We start from the raw sequence: 19,137 nt of genomic DNA on the forward strand, positions 1-19,137 counted from the left end.
GCAAGTCTTCCTAACCAGTATCTGGGGAGTCCCCCAAATCCTTAAGAAATATTCAGCCATGGCTTCTCTTCTTCATTTGCAACAGACACAGGATGTGCAAATGATAAACTCCATGTCGGCCTTCAATGTGGTCACCACTAAGCAGGCATAGGAACTGGATGGTCCACAAGCTCTTCATCCAACCCTGTGGAGATGTCTGGAAAAAGCAGAAGTCTCTAACCACATCTTTTTGATGTTTTCATAGAAAGCAGCTGAAAATCTGGGCATGTGGATTCAGAAGGCAAAGTTCCCTGAGCCATAACTTAAGAGGCTGGTTCTCCAAATACACAGACAGAGATGACAGATGGCCGAACATTGTCCTGGGTGCAAAGGCCTGGCAAATATCACACTGCATGTGATCATGGTGTGCTGCTAAGCAGAAAAGTCACTTTTCATGCCTCTCATTAGGGGAATCTGTGTCCCACATTCACATTTCCCTTTTCTAGATGACAAAAGAGAAAATAAGAGAGAGTCCCCAGTGGATTGGTAGCTGATATGTGACAAACAACTTAAATACCAAATTCATATATAGTCTTCGGACTGGCAGCAAAGAATTTCTGAGGATTTGGTGCCTTTACATCATTTAATGTACCTTATGTCTTGTACATGTACCATACATCTGATGTACTGCGTCAGAAAGGACCAAAGATTTTGGCATGCTGGCAGAAGGTATGACTATCCCAGCAGCCTATCCCTTTTGTAAGGAATACTGCAACAGTGATGAGGAAGGACATCAGAGATATCATCTTATTCTTGTTTTTTCATTATAGTTTACAACTTCTGTTGTGTTTCTGTCTTATGATGACAGGAAATATATGTGCACAGTCCCACAACTGCATACCTATAGATATAATCAATTTCCAGGAAGTCCATACCTGGAATTTATAATCATGTTATGCATTGTTTCTACATTATTTGATGAGCATGTAGCAGTACTGTTTTCTAGTCAAGCTGATCCAGCACTTTTTGCACACAGTAAATCATGACTAATCCATAATTAAGAATAGGAAGATCAAGCCGATTTATACCTCAAATTGTATTCCTAGATGTGAAGGCAGTTTTCAAAGTTAGTTTTAGTCCTCTAAAATATTCTTTACTAAAGTCTGTTCTCATTTCCTCATGCTGTATTTCTAAATGTTCATCTAGTGCCGGATAGTTGCAAACTCGCTCATGTTAATGTTCGGTCACATTCCTCCCACAAGTCGATGTTTTCTTGTTGCTTCAATTTTCCTGCTAAAAAAGTTAATTTCACACATTTAAGTCCAAATGTCATTCTTATAGCATGAAAAACATTTTAACAATTTGTAGTTGCACTTTTAGTTGCTTATATGGCATGCTACGCAGTTTTATCTCGTCCACAAAATGTAGACGAGATATTATTTAGCAAGGATGCCTTCTGGACATCATGCTTAATGGATTAAGGCCAAGACAAAACAGCCGTAGTTATAATCATGCTAGAATATCCATCTATGCATTTTTGTCTCGGTGATAGTAATTTGTCTTTCATGACTACTCAGTAAAGTGGTTTACCATTAATTTATCAGTGTATGGTACCTTTGTAAACATTCTAGGATATGTGAATGCAATAAATATAATCCAAACCTTTTACAGTTCTATTATGGTTTTGTAACAAATGATTCTTTATCCTATATGATTTTTTTTTTTGTTATAATTCTGTCCTGTAGTGACAACTGCATGACCATAAACTCAATGTGCATCAGTTTTAGTATGTAATTTACTTGTGCAGACCTTTTGGCCTGTAGTTCTTATGTTAACATGTAGGTTCACTTTTAAGGAGGAGTACAGTTTTCCTGTTGTTGAACAGGTTGGTGTGCATATAAAAAATTGTAACTCTGGACTAATTCACCATGCAAAGATACTAATGACTTTAGCCAGAAGTCAGACACTACATCTGTATCTGGTATTTCCCAGTTAGCAACTTTCATTAACATTGCCTCACGTTTCTGTTACTTCATTATATTTTATATCATTATTTTAGAACATTTTAAATATTTCTTTAGTCTCCTCTATCCACTCAGCATCTTTACTTTAAATCTTTGATGTTTGACAAACGTGCTCTTCTCAGCCTACACAATGCACCCAAAACTGCATGCTTCTACAGTTCATATGGTGGATCTATTTATTGTTACCATAATAATATTTTTATTAGGCATGTAGCTCCTTCTGCTATTGGAACTTGTACCTCTCAACTTCTTTAATCAATACTTCGGACAAAGCAGAAATATTATGGGAACAAAGGCCCCAAATCAGGGACAATGTTTAAATATCACTAATTAATAGAACAGGTTTTGTATTAACATCCAGTTTCTGAACAATATTAAATATAAAACTCTGTCTGCCATTACTAACTTACTGTAATCTCTGGTAGTTTACAAGGATTTTATGAGGGAAAGGGGAACAATATATGAGGCAAATGCAGGAACATTCTGCAGAGCTGACAAGAATGTTGGAACTACCTGGGCACATTTCTTCAAACTTCTCTAGTTTCAGTTTGTTACTCATTTTTATGTTTATCCAAATGTTTCGATTTCTAATAATGTGACATGAAATGACCCCAATCATGAGTCAGGGAGTAATTACTGTTCATGAAATGAGTATCACTACAATATTTAATATTTGCCAAGAGTGCTCCTCTCAATATATCCAGAATTGCCTTAATATGTGGTTTGTGTGGTTTTACCTGTATCTCTAGCATATTTAAATATGCTTGAAAATTATTTTCTTGGCCCTATTGCTAAAACAATGACAGGAACTATCATTGTTTTTATTCCCTGTTGCTGTAGTTTCTCCATGCATATCCTGGTATTTTGTGAAGACTAGTTGCAGATGCTTCAAAGATTTTGCCCCCCCCCTTTTTTTTTTCTTCGACTACAACATCCAATTTTCTTTCTGATGGTATAAAGACTACCACTCTATGAAAAACACATACTGCAGTAAATGTATTCATATTCACTCTTTTTAATTTCAGATACAAGTGTACCATAACCAGCAACAAGATATGTAACTGTTTCTAGTTCTGTGAGAACCTGCATTTGTTTTTTCCACATTTTCTAAAGGCTTTGCAAGCCAACATGTACATGGGCCCACTATCTTGGGTTACCATTTCTAGCCTTTCATCATTTGTTTTAAATTTACTTCTCCTTAAACATTACTGCATCAAAACTTGCTCGGCTTATGGTTGTTCTATGGATACCCCACACTTTTCACTATATTTGTGCGTTTTCCAATTTTCTTTTCTTCTGGTTCCTTTCATTGCTCTTTCTTTTGTGATTTTGAGACTCTCAGGCTGCCACCTAATTCTCATCTACTTCTGATATTATTTCTGTTCTCACTCCTTTCAAAAATACTCTTGCTAAACTAAGCAAAGATGTCATCTTAGACTTCATCTCAACATTTTAGAACTTTCAGTATGTTTAGATGAGATGAGGCCCACAAATATGTATCCAGTTCCACAATATGTAGTCAATTTAAATAGTAGCATATCTCATTTGGAGTAAGGGATGTAGTATATTGGCATGTATTTTTTGTTTGTTTTTAACATGCAAGGATGCAGTAGTTTTCTTTGTCAGACTTATTCATGGATGTTTTGGGCTAGTCCGCCATGCCAAAGTTGTAAGTTAGAACAGGAAGTGCAAAGAGATTTATATCTTGGACTTCATTGCTAGATGAAAAGGCAGTTTTCCGGAATCATTCTTTACTAACCTTTGTTCTCATTTCTTTTATGTTTTACAGCTGTCCCTTAATCTATTCCCACATATGTACACACACCTTTTTGGTCAAATTCCTTTATATCACATTACTTTCACACGTTGATATTTTCCTGGTGCTACACCATTCCTGTGATAAATGCTGTTTAGCAAACTTAATCAAAAACAATCATTCTTGCATCATCTAATAAACAGTTTTATCCAATTGAAGTAGCATTTCCAGATCAGTTCTGATGAATACAATCTTAAAAACGTGTGCAAAAGTTAGATGAGATGTCCTTGAACATGATAGTTTTTTGAAATTTAAGCTGTAACTGCTGCCTACTCTATTAAGTTAATAGCTTAATGGTTTAAGGACAAGACAAAATAGCAATAGTGACCACGAATCACCCCAGAATAACCCCTTTGAATTTTTATCCTTGCAATAATAATTTGTCTTTAAAAGTGACTCAGCTGCAAAGTTCATTGCCACTATTTCATAGGCAGCACAATGTAGGATTTAGTTATACATCTGTAAGTATTTCATAATCCATGAATGTTGGATGCTGCAAAATGCTTTTTGTAATCTAGCCATGCCATATGTAGATTCTTCCCTTTTACAATTCTCTGTTTATTGCTTTAACAACAGATGATACTCTGTTCCATAGGATCATCTTTTCTTGCCTCTTTTACCCTTGCCATAATCAAATTTTATTCTAAATGGCTATTCTCTATGTGCAATAATTCATCAATATATATACATTGATGGAAGGCAAGTTATTGGTGTACAATTCTTAGGATGGATTTGTAGATTCATTCTTACAGAGGAGAATGTTTCTCCTGTGAACCAGGTTCGTATCTGTTTAGGATGTACATACAGATAAATCTTTGTGTAAATGTGCTCATAATTTTAGCCAGAAGTTAGCTACTGGAAATGGCCCTGGAGTTTTTCATTTTAATTTTACTAATTTTTGTCTCAGTTTTTGTGGCTGCTACTTCCTCCCATTTCACTTTTTATATTAGAGTGTTTTGATATTCTTTTAGTTCTTCTATCCATTTGGCATTTTATTATGTCCATTAGTGTCTTCATACATGCTTGTCTAAATGTAGCGATTTATTCATTTTTTGACTATATTCGCAGTGTTTTTGCTTTCTTTCCAAATTCTCCGTAAAACCGTTTTCAGGGTATCAATGAACTGCTTGCGTTGTTTTTCTCTTTTACATGCATCTGCATATGGCTAAAATATTCTGTTTGTGTGGATATGGTTAGTTTATTACTGGAAACAGTTTATTATAAACCCTGGTCTATGCTGATGCTGTATGTTTTTTTTTTTTTTTTTTACCACTACTAAGATGTTTTTGGTGATAGAAGAATACAGAAAAGGGAACAGCAAAATATCTGGTCTTATTTATTGTGTTCTATTATGTGTGGTTCCATTATTAAATTCTGCTTATTCCCCTTTCATTTCCTTTGTTACTCTGTATTTTTCTTGTAACACTATTAGTTTACCTATACAGTAGTATACACCATTTATTTCTGCTATACCACGTGAATTTCTCATTATATCACAGTTATTCTGTTTATCTGGTTTACTAGTTTTCTCACAACTTGGGTCATATTTAATTTCTGGTTTATGCTTCTTTCACCAGTCTTAATCATGGTCTATTTCTATTAAATAGCCAGTTATTCCTTAATGGTATTTTCTCTGGTCTTGCAACATTGTCTTTGATCTCCAGTTCCTGCTCTTTCTCTAGCAGGGCAATTATAACTTGACTTTCATGCAAGTCTCCCACAGAAGGTTCCTGAACACCACTCTGTGCCATATGTTCTTCAGTTGCATCCTGTGCCAACTTCTGCTCCTTTACCTGAGGTCACACATTGGATCATTATGTTACAGTATTGTATACAGAAGGTTCCTGAACACCAATCTGTGCCATGTGTTCTTCAGTTGCATCCTGTGACAACTTCTGTTCCTTTCCCTGGGGTCACATTGGATCATTATGTTACAGTATTGTATACAGAAGGTTCCAGAACACCACTCTGTGCCATATGCTCTTCAGTTGCATCCTGTGCCAACTTCTGCTCCTTTACCTGGGGTCACACTGGCTCGTTATGTTACAGTACTCCATATGTTCTTCAGTTGCATCCTGTGACAACTTCTGCTCCTTTACCTGGGGTCACACATTGGATCATTATGTTATAGTATTGTATACAGAAGGTTCCTGAACACCAATCTGTGCCATGTGTTCTTCAGTTGCATCCTGTGACAACTTCTGCTCCTTTACCTGGGGTCACACATTGGATAATTATGTTACAGTATTGTATACAGAAGGTTCCTGAATACCACTCTGTGCCATGTGTTCTTCAGCTGCATCCTGTGACAACTTCTGCTCCTTTACCTGGGGTCACACATTGGATCATTATGTTACAGTATTGTATACAGAAGGTTCCTGAACACCAGTCTGTGCCATCTTCTTCAGTTGCATCCTGTGCCAACTTCTGCTCCTTTACCTGGGGTCACACATTAGATCATTATGTTACAGTATTGTATACAGAAGGTTCCTGAACACCACTCTGTGCCATATGTTCTTCAGTTGCATCCTGTGCCAACTTCTGCTCCTTTACCTGGGGTCACACATTGGATCATTATGTTACAGTATTGTACACAGAAGGTTCCTGAACACCACTCTGTGCCATATGTTCTTCAGTTGCATCCTGTGCCAACTTCTGCTCCTTTACCTGGGGTCACATTGGATCATTATGTTACAGTATTGTATACAGAAGGTTCCTGAACACCAATCTGTGCCATGTGTTCTTCAGTTGTATCCTGTGCCAACTTCTGCTCCTTTACCTGAGGTCACACTGGGTCGTTATGTTACAGTATTTGTCTGTATCAGAACTTTCACTGTTTTCTATTCGTTCTCTTGTGGTGTAGGTCTTACTGGACCTTTGTGAGAATCTCCAACAGAAGGTTCCAGAACATCATCCAGTGGTGTACCTTCAGCTGTCATCCTGCTCCTCCAGCAGCTCCTTCAAGTGGGGACTCTGCCTTATTCATTTTGAAAGCTTACTCACATTTGAATTTCAGTACTTAGCCCTTCACTTCTCAGATGGTCTACGATTTAAATCTCTGTTTAATTTCTGACTCGTTAAACATTTTTTGTTTTACATTCCACTGTTGTGATTATTTAATTTTGGAGTTTCCCACATCTAAATGTCTTTGCCCGTATTTTTCTTCAAATATTTGTTATCTGCACTTGTTTCATATTGATTACTTGGCTTTCTTCTTATAATAATCATCACACCATATGAGATACTTTTATCTTTTCATTGCCTGTATTACTTTTCTCACCTGGTGTGAGTCATTTGATAATTTAGGAGAGTTTTCTTTCTTCTGTAACATTTACTGCATTCAGGACACTTGTACATTTCTCTCCTTGTCCACTTGTTAATCTTCAAATAGCTCATTTTTCTGTATAAGAAACAATATTATATTCAACACATTTACAAATTTTTCCATTGAGCTTTTTTCACATTACAGGAGAATATCCCTTCATGTCACTTCCTCATTCAGGACATTCGTAAGCCTTTTTCTAGAAGTGAACTTATTCATGCCTTCTGTGGTGACATTTCTGTGTAAAACACTTTATGCATTCAAAACATTTATATGTTATTCAAATATCTTCATATGGACAGCGTGACTGGTTTAATGGTGGATCAACAGTCTATTCCACATACTAGCTTACTGCATTCTGTTTATTTGTATGTGCTTTTATCATGTCTGAATTTGTTGATGGGTTGTAAAGCATTGCTTCTGTGTAAAACCCTTACTACATTCAGCACATTTATATGGTTTCTCACTTTTTTTAATTTCTCCAAATCTTTTGGGTTTCTAATACCATGATAGGAACGGACTCCATTCCCAAGTCAAAATACAATTAAAGTTCATGAAATTAGTATTGCTTCACTGTTTGATGTCAGCCAAAAGTGCTCTTCACAGCACCTTCAATGTGCCCAGTAATGACTCCTCCTGCAAATTCATATAGAATTACATGTATTGGTAGCATACCTAAATATGACTGTAGACTTTTTTTTTTTTTTTTTTTTACAAGACCCGTTGCTCCTACTACTATTGGAACTATCTGGGTATCTTTCTTTCACAGTGCTCTTGTTTCTTCTTGCAAATCCTGATCTTTTATGATGTTGTGCCTCTCTGTAAGCAGGACACTGAAGTCACTGGGTGTGGTAATTTCTAAGATCAATGCTACTGTTGTCTTCTTTTCTTGGACCACTCTAGCTGGTTTTCTATTACCTATCATTTGAACTGCTGGAAATGGATGATCCCACCCATGTGATGTAGACTTCATCATTTTCTGTGATACTTTGTGGCTCATATTTCCAGTATTTTTCAGTCACTTCAATACCAAAATGTTGCACAATCTCCAGCCAACAGTCTCGCCATCTTATTATGCTTTTCAGTATACAGTCCTTCTGCCATTAGTATGTCACAACGGTCAACAAGGTGCGCAACTGTTTCTAATTCTGTTTTACAAAACCTACATTTGCTGTTTCTCCCACATGTTCAATGGACTTTGCAAACTAATGTGTATGTAGCCCACTATCTTTTGTCGACAATATTAGCCTTTCATCTTTTGGTTTGAATTCGCCGCTCTTTAACCATTCCTGAGTTTGTTCCTGAACAACATGAGATTCTTCCAAAAATTTTCTACACCTGCAACTGTATGCATTTTAGACATTTCTTGTCTTCTCATCTGGTCCTTCATGTTATAGTCTTTCTTTTGTTTTTTGGTACATTCAGTTGCTGCTTGTTTTTTACCTACTTGTGGTTTGAATTCCATTCCTGCTTGACGCCGATATACTTCTGTAGCCTAAGCAAGAAGACATCTTCGATTTATTCTCCTCATGTTTCAAAACTTTCACTACATTTGGGACTTATGTGGTCAGCAGATGTGTGGAGTCCCACGATTGCAGATCTGTACATGTAAATCACATTCAAGGAGGCACATCTCTACTTCAGAACAGGGAATATATAATCTTGGTATGAAAACAAAAACACACAAGGCTGAAGTCGGAACAATGTTCAAGAGTTCAAATGAGAGAAGCCACAAGTTGGAAATGTAAAAACACCAAGTATTTAATGATTCCAGTAGCAAAGAAATGGTTAGCACTTTCATTTGAACAAGTTTCAAACTTCATCAGACAAACTGTTCTACATGCATTCACCTTAAATACCATAACATTTACTTCTATTGGTTAAAACAGTGCCAGTCATCATGATGTACAGCTGAACATAAAGCTGTTGCCTCATATAAACCCAAAACTGTCAACACTACATTAAAAACAATTTAATACAACAAATATTCAAAAATAGTTTGTATGTATATTTAAATATGTATGGGAATGTATAAATTAATGTATAAAACTATGTTGTTCCCAGTTGTCAGACAACCTTATTTTTGTTGTTTTAAAACCTTTTCTCTTTCAAGTGCTTTTAGTTTCAGTATGGCCAAGATAGAGGTGTGATCATTGATGCCAGGCCAACCGTCTGCCTGAATTTGCCATTTTTAGCTCATTTATTTTTAACTGTAAGCCCCAAGGCTTGTTTTCATCAATAGTAACTTGATCAATTTCCACAAAAGAAAATTTATGGTTCACATTTTCAGGAATATGTTTAGCCAATGCATTATTCAGATTGTTTTTACTAAGAGCGTAGTCATGCTCATAGATTCTTTGACTTGGCTTACGCTCATTCTTTCCTATGTAGAAACTAGAGCATGAATCGATACATGGCTAAATAAACCACAGCTCTGTCTAATGTTTCTAACAGTTATATTATCAGTTACTTTTACCATATGACACCATGAGCAAGCTCCACATCTAAAAGTTCCTTGTTTATTTGCATGAGAGGGAACCTGTCTGTTCTTAAATAAATCCTTAACATTGTTAACTCTTCTGTATACAATAACTGGTTTAACACCCAAGTGTTTCCTGATGTTAGCATCCTCTATCAATCAGAATCGGCCAGTTTTTTTTTTCAAAAATGGAAGTTAAAAACTTAGCATCCTGTCTAAATGTTATAGTTAAGGCTTTTTGGAAATCTGGAGGTTGTTGTGTAGTGTCATTACATAATTCTACCATAGTATTGTATTCTATAGTACTTGATGTTCCCTAATGCCCACCATTATCTGATGTAAGTGAAATAGTGCCTAAAATAGGTTGAAAATGACCATTGATGCACTCTGACCTAGTTTGCTAGCACAGCAAAATACATGTTTATGCCTTTGGAAATGTACTGAGAAGCGGGTGATTATCTGCTAGGTCAGGAAATTAAATAAAGAATAATACTATTTTCTGTAGATCCGTTCATTATGAACAATAAGCTCTGTTCGTGTTGATGAAAAAGTGCACAGTTACAAGAAAGTTAGATACCAGAAACAATAGACTGCTTCAGAAATCTGTACTTGCATTGTGCTTGAATTACCCATAGTACCTAGACTTGTAACATCACATAGCAAGAAAGTTATAACTGACCGGTGTTCATCAAGGCCATCCTGTTTACTGAAAAATCTTTTTTAAACTTTGTAGAGTCAGCTGAAAATGTGAGAAAACAACTGTAATAAAGCAACATTATGAACTGGTGATCTGCTACGTCAGTCATAGTGGGCAATGTCTTGAAAGAAAGGTATATTAATTGTGACACTTCCTGATTTTAGTTAGACAAACTCTGTATCTGCATTTTTTGTCTCCTTGCGCAAGAATAAAGAAACCTGAACTGAACCTTATGCTGATTGGTCTTTGAAGTATGTTATTCTTTAAAACTCCATTGTGCCTCTACTAACCCTGCAGATTGAGGGTGATACGCGCAGTGATGTTTTAAAGAAATCCCAAAATACCGACTCAATTGTTGTATAGTTTGGTTTCCGAAATGTGTACCATTGTCACTGTAGATCCTTTCCGGTATGCCAAATCTAGGAATGATTTCTTTAACTAGGGTCTTTGCAACAGTGGCTGCATCTGGTTTACTGGTCGGAAAGGCCTCCACCCATTTGGTGAACATATCCACAATGACAAGGCAGTACTTTTTATTTTCACATTTGCTCAATTCTATGAAATCCATACAGATAGTATGAAACGGATACGGTGGTGTAGGGAAACTCCCTTGCTTGGGCTTTAACGCCCTTTGTGCATGATGTTTATTACAAGTGTGGCATGACAGGCAAAATTTTTTAGTGTAGTTTGTAAATCCATATGTAGTGAATACCCGATTTACTAACTATACCATCTCCCCTGTTGAGACATGGCACTGCCCATGGCTCAACAAAGCTGCATATTTAAATAAATTAGATGGTACTATCGGTTTTCCCTCTTTGGAGATGTACAGCCCTTTCTTGAGAATTGCTCCTCGTCTTTCCCACTTTTGTTTCTCAGCTCGTCTAGTAAGTGTCTGCATCGTTTTCAACATTTCTAAGTCTAAAATCTCAGAAGGTTGTAATTCCTCGTTCAAAAGAAATGCTTCTGAGGCTGCTTGCTTTCCAGCCGTGTCAGCTCTTGCATTGCCTTTTGAAATCCTATCTTGTTGTTTAGTGTGAGCTATGCATTTACAAATAGCTACTTTCTGAGGTAACTGAATAGATTCTAACAAATCTAAAATAAACTGTGCATGATTAATCGGTTTGCCAGTATATGTCACCATTCCTCGATTTTTCCACTGCTGTGCAAAAACATGTACAGTAGAAAAAGCATGCTGGCTGTCTGTAAAAATGTTTACTCTTTTACCCTTTGCTAAGGTACATGCCCGTGTCAAGGCAATCAACTCTGCTGCTTGTGCAGATAAGCTATGTGGTAAGGGTTTTGCTTCTACAATCTTAGTATCAGAAACTACTGCATAACCTGTTAGGTTCTGTCCTGTAGGACTCTTTCTGCATGAGCCGTCCACATAATATGTCATCTCGGCATCATCCAAGGGAACATCCGTAAGGTCTTTTCTAGGCAGTGTCTTTTGCTCAATTACCTGCAGGCAGCTATGAGGTGTGCCATCCACAGGAGTTGGGAGCAAGGTACATCGTTCAATTGTCATGTGAGGTTGGCTCAGCAATATAGTCATACAAGAAAGATGCCTAGCAGGGGAAAGATATGCTACTTTTTCTTGCAGTAAAATAATTGCGACTGCATGAGGCACTCTCAATGTGAGAGGGTGGAATAACACTACTGAGGCTGAAGCCTGCACTGCCATTGCAGCTGCAACTACTGCTTGTTCACAGTGGGGTAGAGACCGCGCCACTTGGTCCAGTTGTGATGAATAATAAGCAATGGGGCGTTGCTTGTCCCCATGCTGTTGAGTCAACACTGATGTCATATAACCTTGCTTGCAATCTACAGTTTGGAAAAAACGTTTATGATAGTTCGGTAATCCTAAAACTAATGATGATGCTATCAATTGTTTCAGTTTACAGAAAGCTAATTCTGCTTCTGGTGTCCATTGTATTAAATCTTGTGCTGCCATAGGCTTCTTAAAAATCAAGTTGGTTAATGGTGCAGATTCCAAAGCATAGTTTGGGATCCAGCTCCGACAAAAATTAGTTGTACCCAGGAAGGACATCATTTCCTTCTTGGTTGTAGGTTTTGGTGCTTGTAAGATCGCTATTTTTCTGTCCTCGTCTAATGTTCTACCATCTTTGGATATTACATATCCAAGGTATTTAACTTGTTTTCTCCAAAGCTGCAATTTATTTTTGCTTACTTTGTGTCCTTCAGTGGCTAAAAATTTCAATAATGCTACAGTATCTTCCTTACAATCTTGCTGGGTAGGGGCGGCCAGCAGGATATCATCAACATAAAATAAAACTTGACTACCTTTCGGTGGGGTAAATCCCACTAAATTACTTGCCATCTCTTGCGAGAATATTGTTGGGCTTTCACAATATCCCTGTGGTAATCGCGTATATGTATACCGCTTCCCCTGAAATGTAAATGCAAACCAATACTGGCTGTCAGGATGTATCGGTATTGAAAAGAATGCATTGCTGATATCTACCACAGAAAAATACTTATATTGAGGTTTTAAATCATTCAACAAGGTGTGTGGATCTGGCACTGTAGGTGCTCTTGATATTACTGCGTCATTTACAGCTTGTAAATCTTTGACCATACGCCATTCTCCGTTTTCTTTTTTAACTGGGAATAAGGGTGTGTTACATGGTGAATCAGGAGATTCCACCAGTATTCCCTTCTTAAGTAAAGCTGCTATGATAGGTTTAATACCTGCCTCTGCATCTTTTCTTAAGGGGTACTGTCTTTTTTGTGGTCTAAATGCTGACTTTGGCGTGTTAGTAACTGGTCCTGCTGTGCGAATAAGTCCTACGTCTGATTTCCGTGTTGACCAGAGGGTTTCTGGTATGTCTAATAAAGCTTTTTCTTCCTCTTCTAATAAGAGGGTTTCTCAGCTGTCCTCGCTGGACTGCAAGTGTATAGCTGGATGTGTTTGTGTTATCCAGTTCAATTTTTGTCTTTGTACTCCCTGTTCTGATAGTTCTGATTCTGTCTGCTTTTCCCATTTTGTAACTTTTTCTCCTAGGTTTACCCATTTCAAATATTTTTCTTTAGTTAAACTAACGTGGTAAATGATTCGATTTATAAAGTGCAAAGAACTCCTGGGGTAATGAACAGCTAACTACACTGTTCCCTTTCATATCCCAGTGCAGATTACACAGTGCCAATCTGTTTGCATGATTTTTAAACAATTCTTGTTCATATTCTTTGTCAGGTCCTGGTGTATTACAATAATACAGAGTACAGTGCAACAGGTGTTGTATATCAATGCAAAGGGAGGGGAACTTACTGATAACTACATTCATTAACTCTTCAGTAATTGCTCCAGGGCCGGTCGTAACCAAGTCCTGGCTGTACCAATAAAATGTTTCACCTTCCGTTTGCATTGCAAAAGTATTAGTTTGTCGCTGTGCTTCCATACCCTGCATGGTTGGAACTACTGCTATGCCAAATAGTTGCATAAGATCTCTGCCCAAAAGGTTCACTGGGCATTTTGCAGAAACAACAATTTTGTTTTTCTGGGTCAATCCCGAAACAGGATCTGTTACTGTAATGTTATGGGAGAGAGGCTCCCGATACAGCTGTCCATTAGCTGCTTTCACTAGTATAAAATCATGTGATTCCGAATTTTCTGGTAGTTTGGAGGGGTGTACCAGGGTTCGTGATGCCCCTGAATCGCACAAAAATTTGACTTCCCTCCCCTCTACCAGGAGTATAACTTCTGGTTTTCTGTCAGCCAAATAGAGCTCTAAGCTCAATAAGGCTAGGTCTAATATTTCATTTTCTTCACTATCGGTAGCTTCCTGTACTTCCTCTATTTCTTCTATCACATTCTCTGCTCCTTCTATCACATTCTCATTTGTCCCTTTTCTATTATTCCTATCTAGTGACTCCTGACTTTCATATAGTCAGTCCTCACCCTCATCGTTTTTATCCTCCATTGCTGCCTTCTTATTTTTCTTGCAATCCTTTGCCAGGTGTCCCTTTTTACCGCATTTGAAGCACTCACCTCTCTTCTTTCTCCCTTTAAAGTCCTCTGATCGCTGATCAGATTGTTTGCTTCCCTGGGCATTCTTTTTGCCCTTTTTCCCCCGACTGTACTAAATAAACTTCTCCGTTCTCTACAGCAAATACTTGGGCTTTCTTTTTCTTTTTGTTATTAAAATGCCTTTCGGCATGTCTAGCATATTCAAGCAGTGATTGTAGTCTGCTTGTACGATGGTCTACCATATGTTTTGTAATAAAACTGCTTATGGGTGCAATACTGCCTTTTAAAAATGGATTCTTTAACTGCTGCTCATATGTGGAATCTTGTGTCTGGTCTTCAGGAACCTGCATTCCACAATGGTTATTAAAACATTCTAACAATCTTGAATAATATCTATCAATAGTTTCACCTTCTTGTTGGATGCATTGATTAATGCAAGTCCAGTCTGCCTTAGGCTTTCATTTTTCAGAGATTCGGTCTGTTAGACCTTTCACTCTGTTGTCTAGTTCTGCGCTGCTATGTGGGAGGGGCTTAAGTGCAGCGTCACGGGGATTCCAGCTGCCACTGATCATGTGCCAATCTGGACCAACTATTTGTCTGACTACTTTTTCTACTTCCTCTCCATTTAAATGATAACTTAATCTCATGCCTTGTAAGTCTTCTAAGAACTTTCTAAAATTAACTTTTGGATGGGGAATTCCCTCTGTGGCTTTCCGGATATCTTCTGGTGTCCACGGTCTGTATACTAGGAGAGTTGGGTCCTGCCCTTCTTGTACTGCCTGAGGATTTGGTACTTCTATGAGTGGGCATATCTCTTCTTCACTCATAGCTCGTGAATTTCCATTTATTTGATATAATTCAATATCCTCTCTCAAATTACGTGTTCGAGACTTAGTCTCGACAGGATCTCTAACAAACGGTTTTGGTTTCGTAGAAATAGCTGGGTATTGTGGAGGCAGGCCAGCTTGTTCATTTGCTTCATATTCTGGTAAAGGAACTGGTAAGGGAACTGGAGGGGGCGGAGGGGCCGATGCCATAACTAAGTTATTATCCTCTTTATCCAAAAACATTGCTTTTGAATTTTTATTCTTTTCTTCCCTTCGGTTTACTTCCTCAATCCACCTGTGCTCCTGAGGAATTCCCAATTTGTGCTGTTTTTTAACCCGACCTTTGGAATAGTTTTTTAGCTGTCTAATAAGTTTGATAAGCAAGTAGTTCTCTAGTTTCCCATCAAATTCATATTTATTAACCCGTTTTGTATAGTATCTAACATTATCAGCACGTTGTGATTGCATATATTTTGCGTCTTTGGTTAACAGTGGGTTGCGGGGTCTTTTTATGCACGTATTACCCATTTTGTTCTAACTTTTAAATGTTACGTAACCCTTCTTATTTTTTTTTTTAACGTGGTACCACGAGTGTTTATAGTCTCTTCAGACTACCTGCCTACTTATTCTGCTTCCCTGATTTATGACAAGATAGCAATCTTTCTGTCCCTGAATTTTAACAAATTCTCAACAGAACAAATACAATCAAGTCCCTGATCTAAAACAGAAAAAAGTAGATTTCACCCTACCTGAACCTCAGCGATTGGTCACTCACTGTTCGAACGAAACCCGCCTTCAGTCGTAGATCAGAAAAGTGGCTGGCCTCTTTTGCATGACAATTCAAACAAGAAGAACTGATGTGGTATCTTCCCTGTGCAGTTTCATGCCACCTGGCCCACCTGATCCAAGGCTAAACGGAGGCTTCCGGTTCCAAAGGACCAAAAAATGTTAAAGGAAAATACTTCAAAGACCAATCAGCATAAGGTTCAGTTCAAGTTTCTTTATTCTTGCGCAAGGAGACAAAAAATGCAAATACAGAGTTTGTCTAACTAAAATCAGGAAGTGTCACAATTAATATACCTTTCTTTCAAAACATTGCCCACTACGACTGACGTAGCAGATCACCAGTTCATAATGTTGCTTTATTACAGTTTTCTCACATTTTCAGCTGACTCTACAAAGTTTAAAAAAGATTTTTCAGTAAACAGGATGGCCTTGATGAACACCGGTCAGTTATAACTTTCTTTCTATGTAATGTTACAAGTCTAGGTACTATGGGTAATTAAAGCACAATGCAAGTACAGATTTCTGAAGCAGTCTATTGTTTCTGGTATCTAACTTTCTTGTAACTGTGCACTTTTTCATCAGCACGAACAGAGCTTATTGTTCATAATGAATGGATCTACAGAAAATAGTATTATTCTTTATTTAATTTCCTGACCTAGCAGATAATCACCTGCTTCTCAGTACATTTCCAAAGGCATAAACATGTATTTTGCTGTGCTAGCAAACTAGGTCAGAGTGCATCTTGCAGTGTCAGAAAGCACGATATGTTAATACATATTTTTCTGACACATGCTCGTAGATTCTTCGACTTGGCTTACGCTCAGTCTTTCCTATGTAGAAACTAGAGCATGAATCGACACATGGCTAAATAAACCACAGCTCTGTCTAATGTTTCTAACAGTTATATTATCAGTTACTGTTACCATATGACACCATGAGCAAGCACCACATCTACAAGTTCCTTGTTTATTTGCATGAGTTTATTTGCATGAGAGGGAACTTGTCTGTTCTTAAATAAATCCTTAACATTGTTACCTCTTCTGTATACAATAACTGGTTTAACACCCAAGTGTTTCCTGAGGTTAGCATCCTCTATCAATTAGAATCGGCCAGTTTTTTTTTCAAAAATGGAAGTTAAAAACTTAGCATCCTGTCTAAATGTTATAGTTAAGGCTTTTTGGAAATCTGGAGGTTGTTGTGTAGTGTCATTACATAATTCTACCATAGTACTGCATTCTATAGTACTTGATGTTCCCTAATGCCCGCCATTGTCTGATGTAAGTGAAATAGTGCCTAAAATAGGTTGAAAATGACCATTTAGTCTCTTGGTAATGACTTCCATACTTAGTTCTTCCACTAGTTTTGCCAGGTAACCTCTTTTCAGGAACATACCACATAGAAACTGACATTCTTTCAAAAACTCTTCATGTGTTGTGACCATGCGAGCAGCCCTGATCAACTGATCAATGCTGACTCAATTATATTGCCATGTAAACTTTAAGAAACTAGTAGTTTCATTAATGTACGACAAAATTTTATATAACTCAGCCTGCGCTCCTTTCCAAATAATGCAAATGTCATCTTGAAACCTTTGGTATAGTTTAATATAATTATTAAACCTTGATTGGAAGACAAACTGTCTTTCCCAGTGTGCCATAACTAGGTTTGCATAGGCTCCACCACACAGTGAGCCCATGGCTATTCTTTTCGCTTGGAAATAATACTTATGGTTAAAAGAGACAATTATTAGTTAACACCAACTCTAACAATTCTATCCCAATTTGTTGTGGGATGACAGTGTAAAGGTCAGTTACATCTATGGTGATGAAAACGTCACTAACATAAGATGTTTTATTTACCTGTTCTAAGAAGCTCCACGAGTCGTTACATATATGAGTTTCTTTCGCTATTATTTTCTTTAACTCGTGGTCCAAGAACTGATCACATGAAGTAATGGAGCCTCTTCCATCAACTAGAGGTCTCATAGGGGGATTTTGAATACTCTTATGTATTTTTGGAATCCCAAAAAAATACTGGTATTCATGATATTTTTCAACCTATTTTAGGCACTATTTCACTTACATCAGACAATGGCGGGCATTAGGGAAGATCAAGTACTATAGAATGCAGTACTATGGTAGAATTATGTAATGACACTACACGACAACCTCCAGATTTCCAAAAAGCCTTAACTATAATGTTTAGACAGGTTGCAAAGTTTTTAACTTCCATTTTTGAAAAAAAACTGGCCGATTCTGATTGATAGAGGATGCTAACATCAGGAAGCACTTGGGTGTTAAACCAATTATTGTATACAGAAGAGGTAACAATGTTAAGGATTTATTTAAGAACATACAGGTTCCCTCTCATGCAAATAAACTCATGCAAATAAACAAGGGACTTTTAGATGTGGAGCTTGCTCATGGTGTCATATGGTAAAAGTAACTGATAATATAACTGTTAGAAACATTAGACAGAGCTGTGGTTTATTTAGCCATGTGTCGATTCATGCTCTGGTTTCTACACGTAAGCCAAGTCAAATAATCTATGAGCATGACTACACTATTAGGAAAAACAATCTGAATAATGCATTGGCCAAACATATTCCTGAAAATGTGAATCATAAATTTTCTTTTGTGGTAACTGATAAGTTACTATCGATGAAAACAAGCCTTGGGGCTTACAGTTAAAAATAAATGAGCTAAAAATGGCAAATTCACTTTCAGGCAGACAGCTGGCCTGGCATCAGTGATCACACTTCTATCTCGGCCATACTGGAACTAAAAGCACTTGAAAGAAAAAAGGTTTTAAAATAACAAAAATAAGGTTGTCTGACAACTGGCAACAACATAGAGCTTTATACATTAATTTACACGTTCCCATACATATTTAAATATACAAACATACACACATACTCTTTTTGAATATTTGTTGTATTAAATTGTTTTCAATGTAGTGTTGACAGCTTTAAGTTTATATGAGGCAACAGCTTTATGTTCAGCTGTACATCATGATGACTGACACTGTTTTTAACCAATAGAAGTAAATGTTTTGGTATTTAAGGTGAATGCATGTAGAATAGTTTGCCTGATGAAGTTTGAAACTTGTTCAAACGAAAGTGCAAACAGCTTCTTTGCTACTGGAATCATTAAATACTTGGTGTTTTTAAATTTCTCAACTTGTGGTTCCTCTCATTTGAACTCTTGAACATTGTTCCAG

General features: G+C 37.2%; 1 protein-coding gene across 1 annotated transcript in view; it reads right to left on the reverse strand.

Moving 5' to 3' along the window:
- Positions 1–1,056: 1,056 nt before the first annotated feature.
- Positions 1,057–19,137, reverse strand: part of LOC122813957 (zinc finger protein 26-like) — a 350,754-nt gene continuing 332,673 nt past the window's right edge. Inside the window, exon 8 of the mRNA XM_044086504.1 lies at positions 1,057–1,272. Coding sequence (XP_043942439.1) covers positions 1,208–1,272 — 65 coding nt within the window. The 3' untranslated portion in view covers positions 1,057–1,207. The remainder of the gene's footprint in view (positions 1,273–19,137) is intronic.

Source organism: Protopterus annectens, chromosome 10.part0 (assembly GCF_019279795.1).
Source record: "Protopterus annectens isolate FY-2018-M chromosome 10.part0, PAN1.0, whole genome shotgun sequence".
Taxonomy (NCBI): Eukaryota; Metazoa; Chordata; order Ceratodontiformes; family Protopteridae; genus Protopterus; species Protopterus annectens.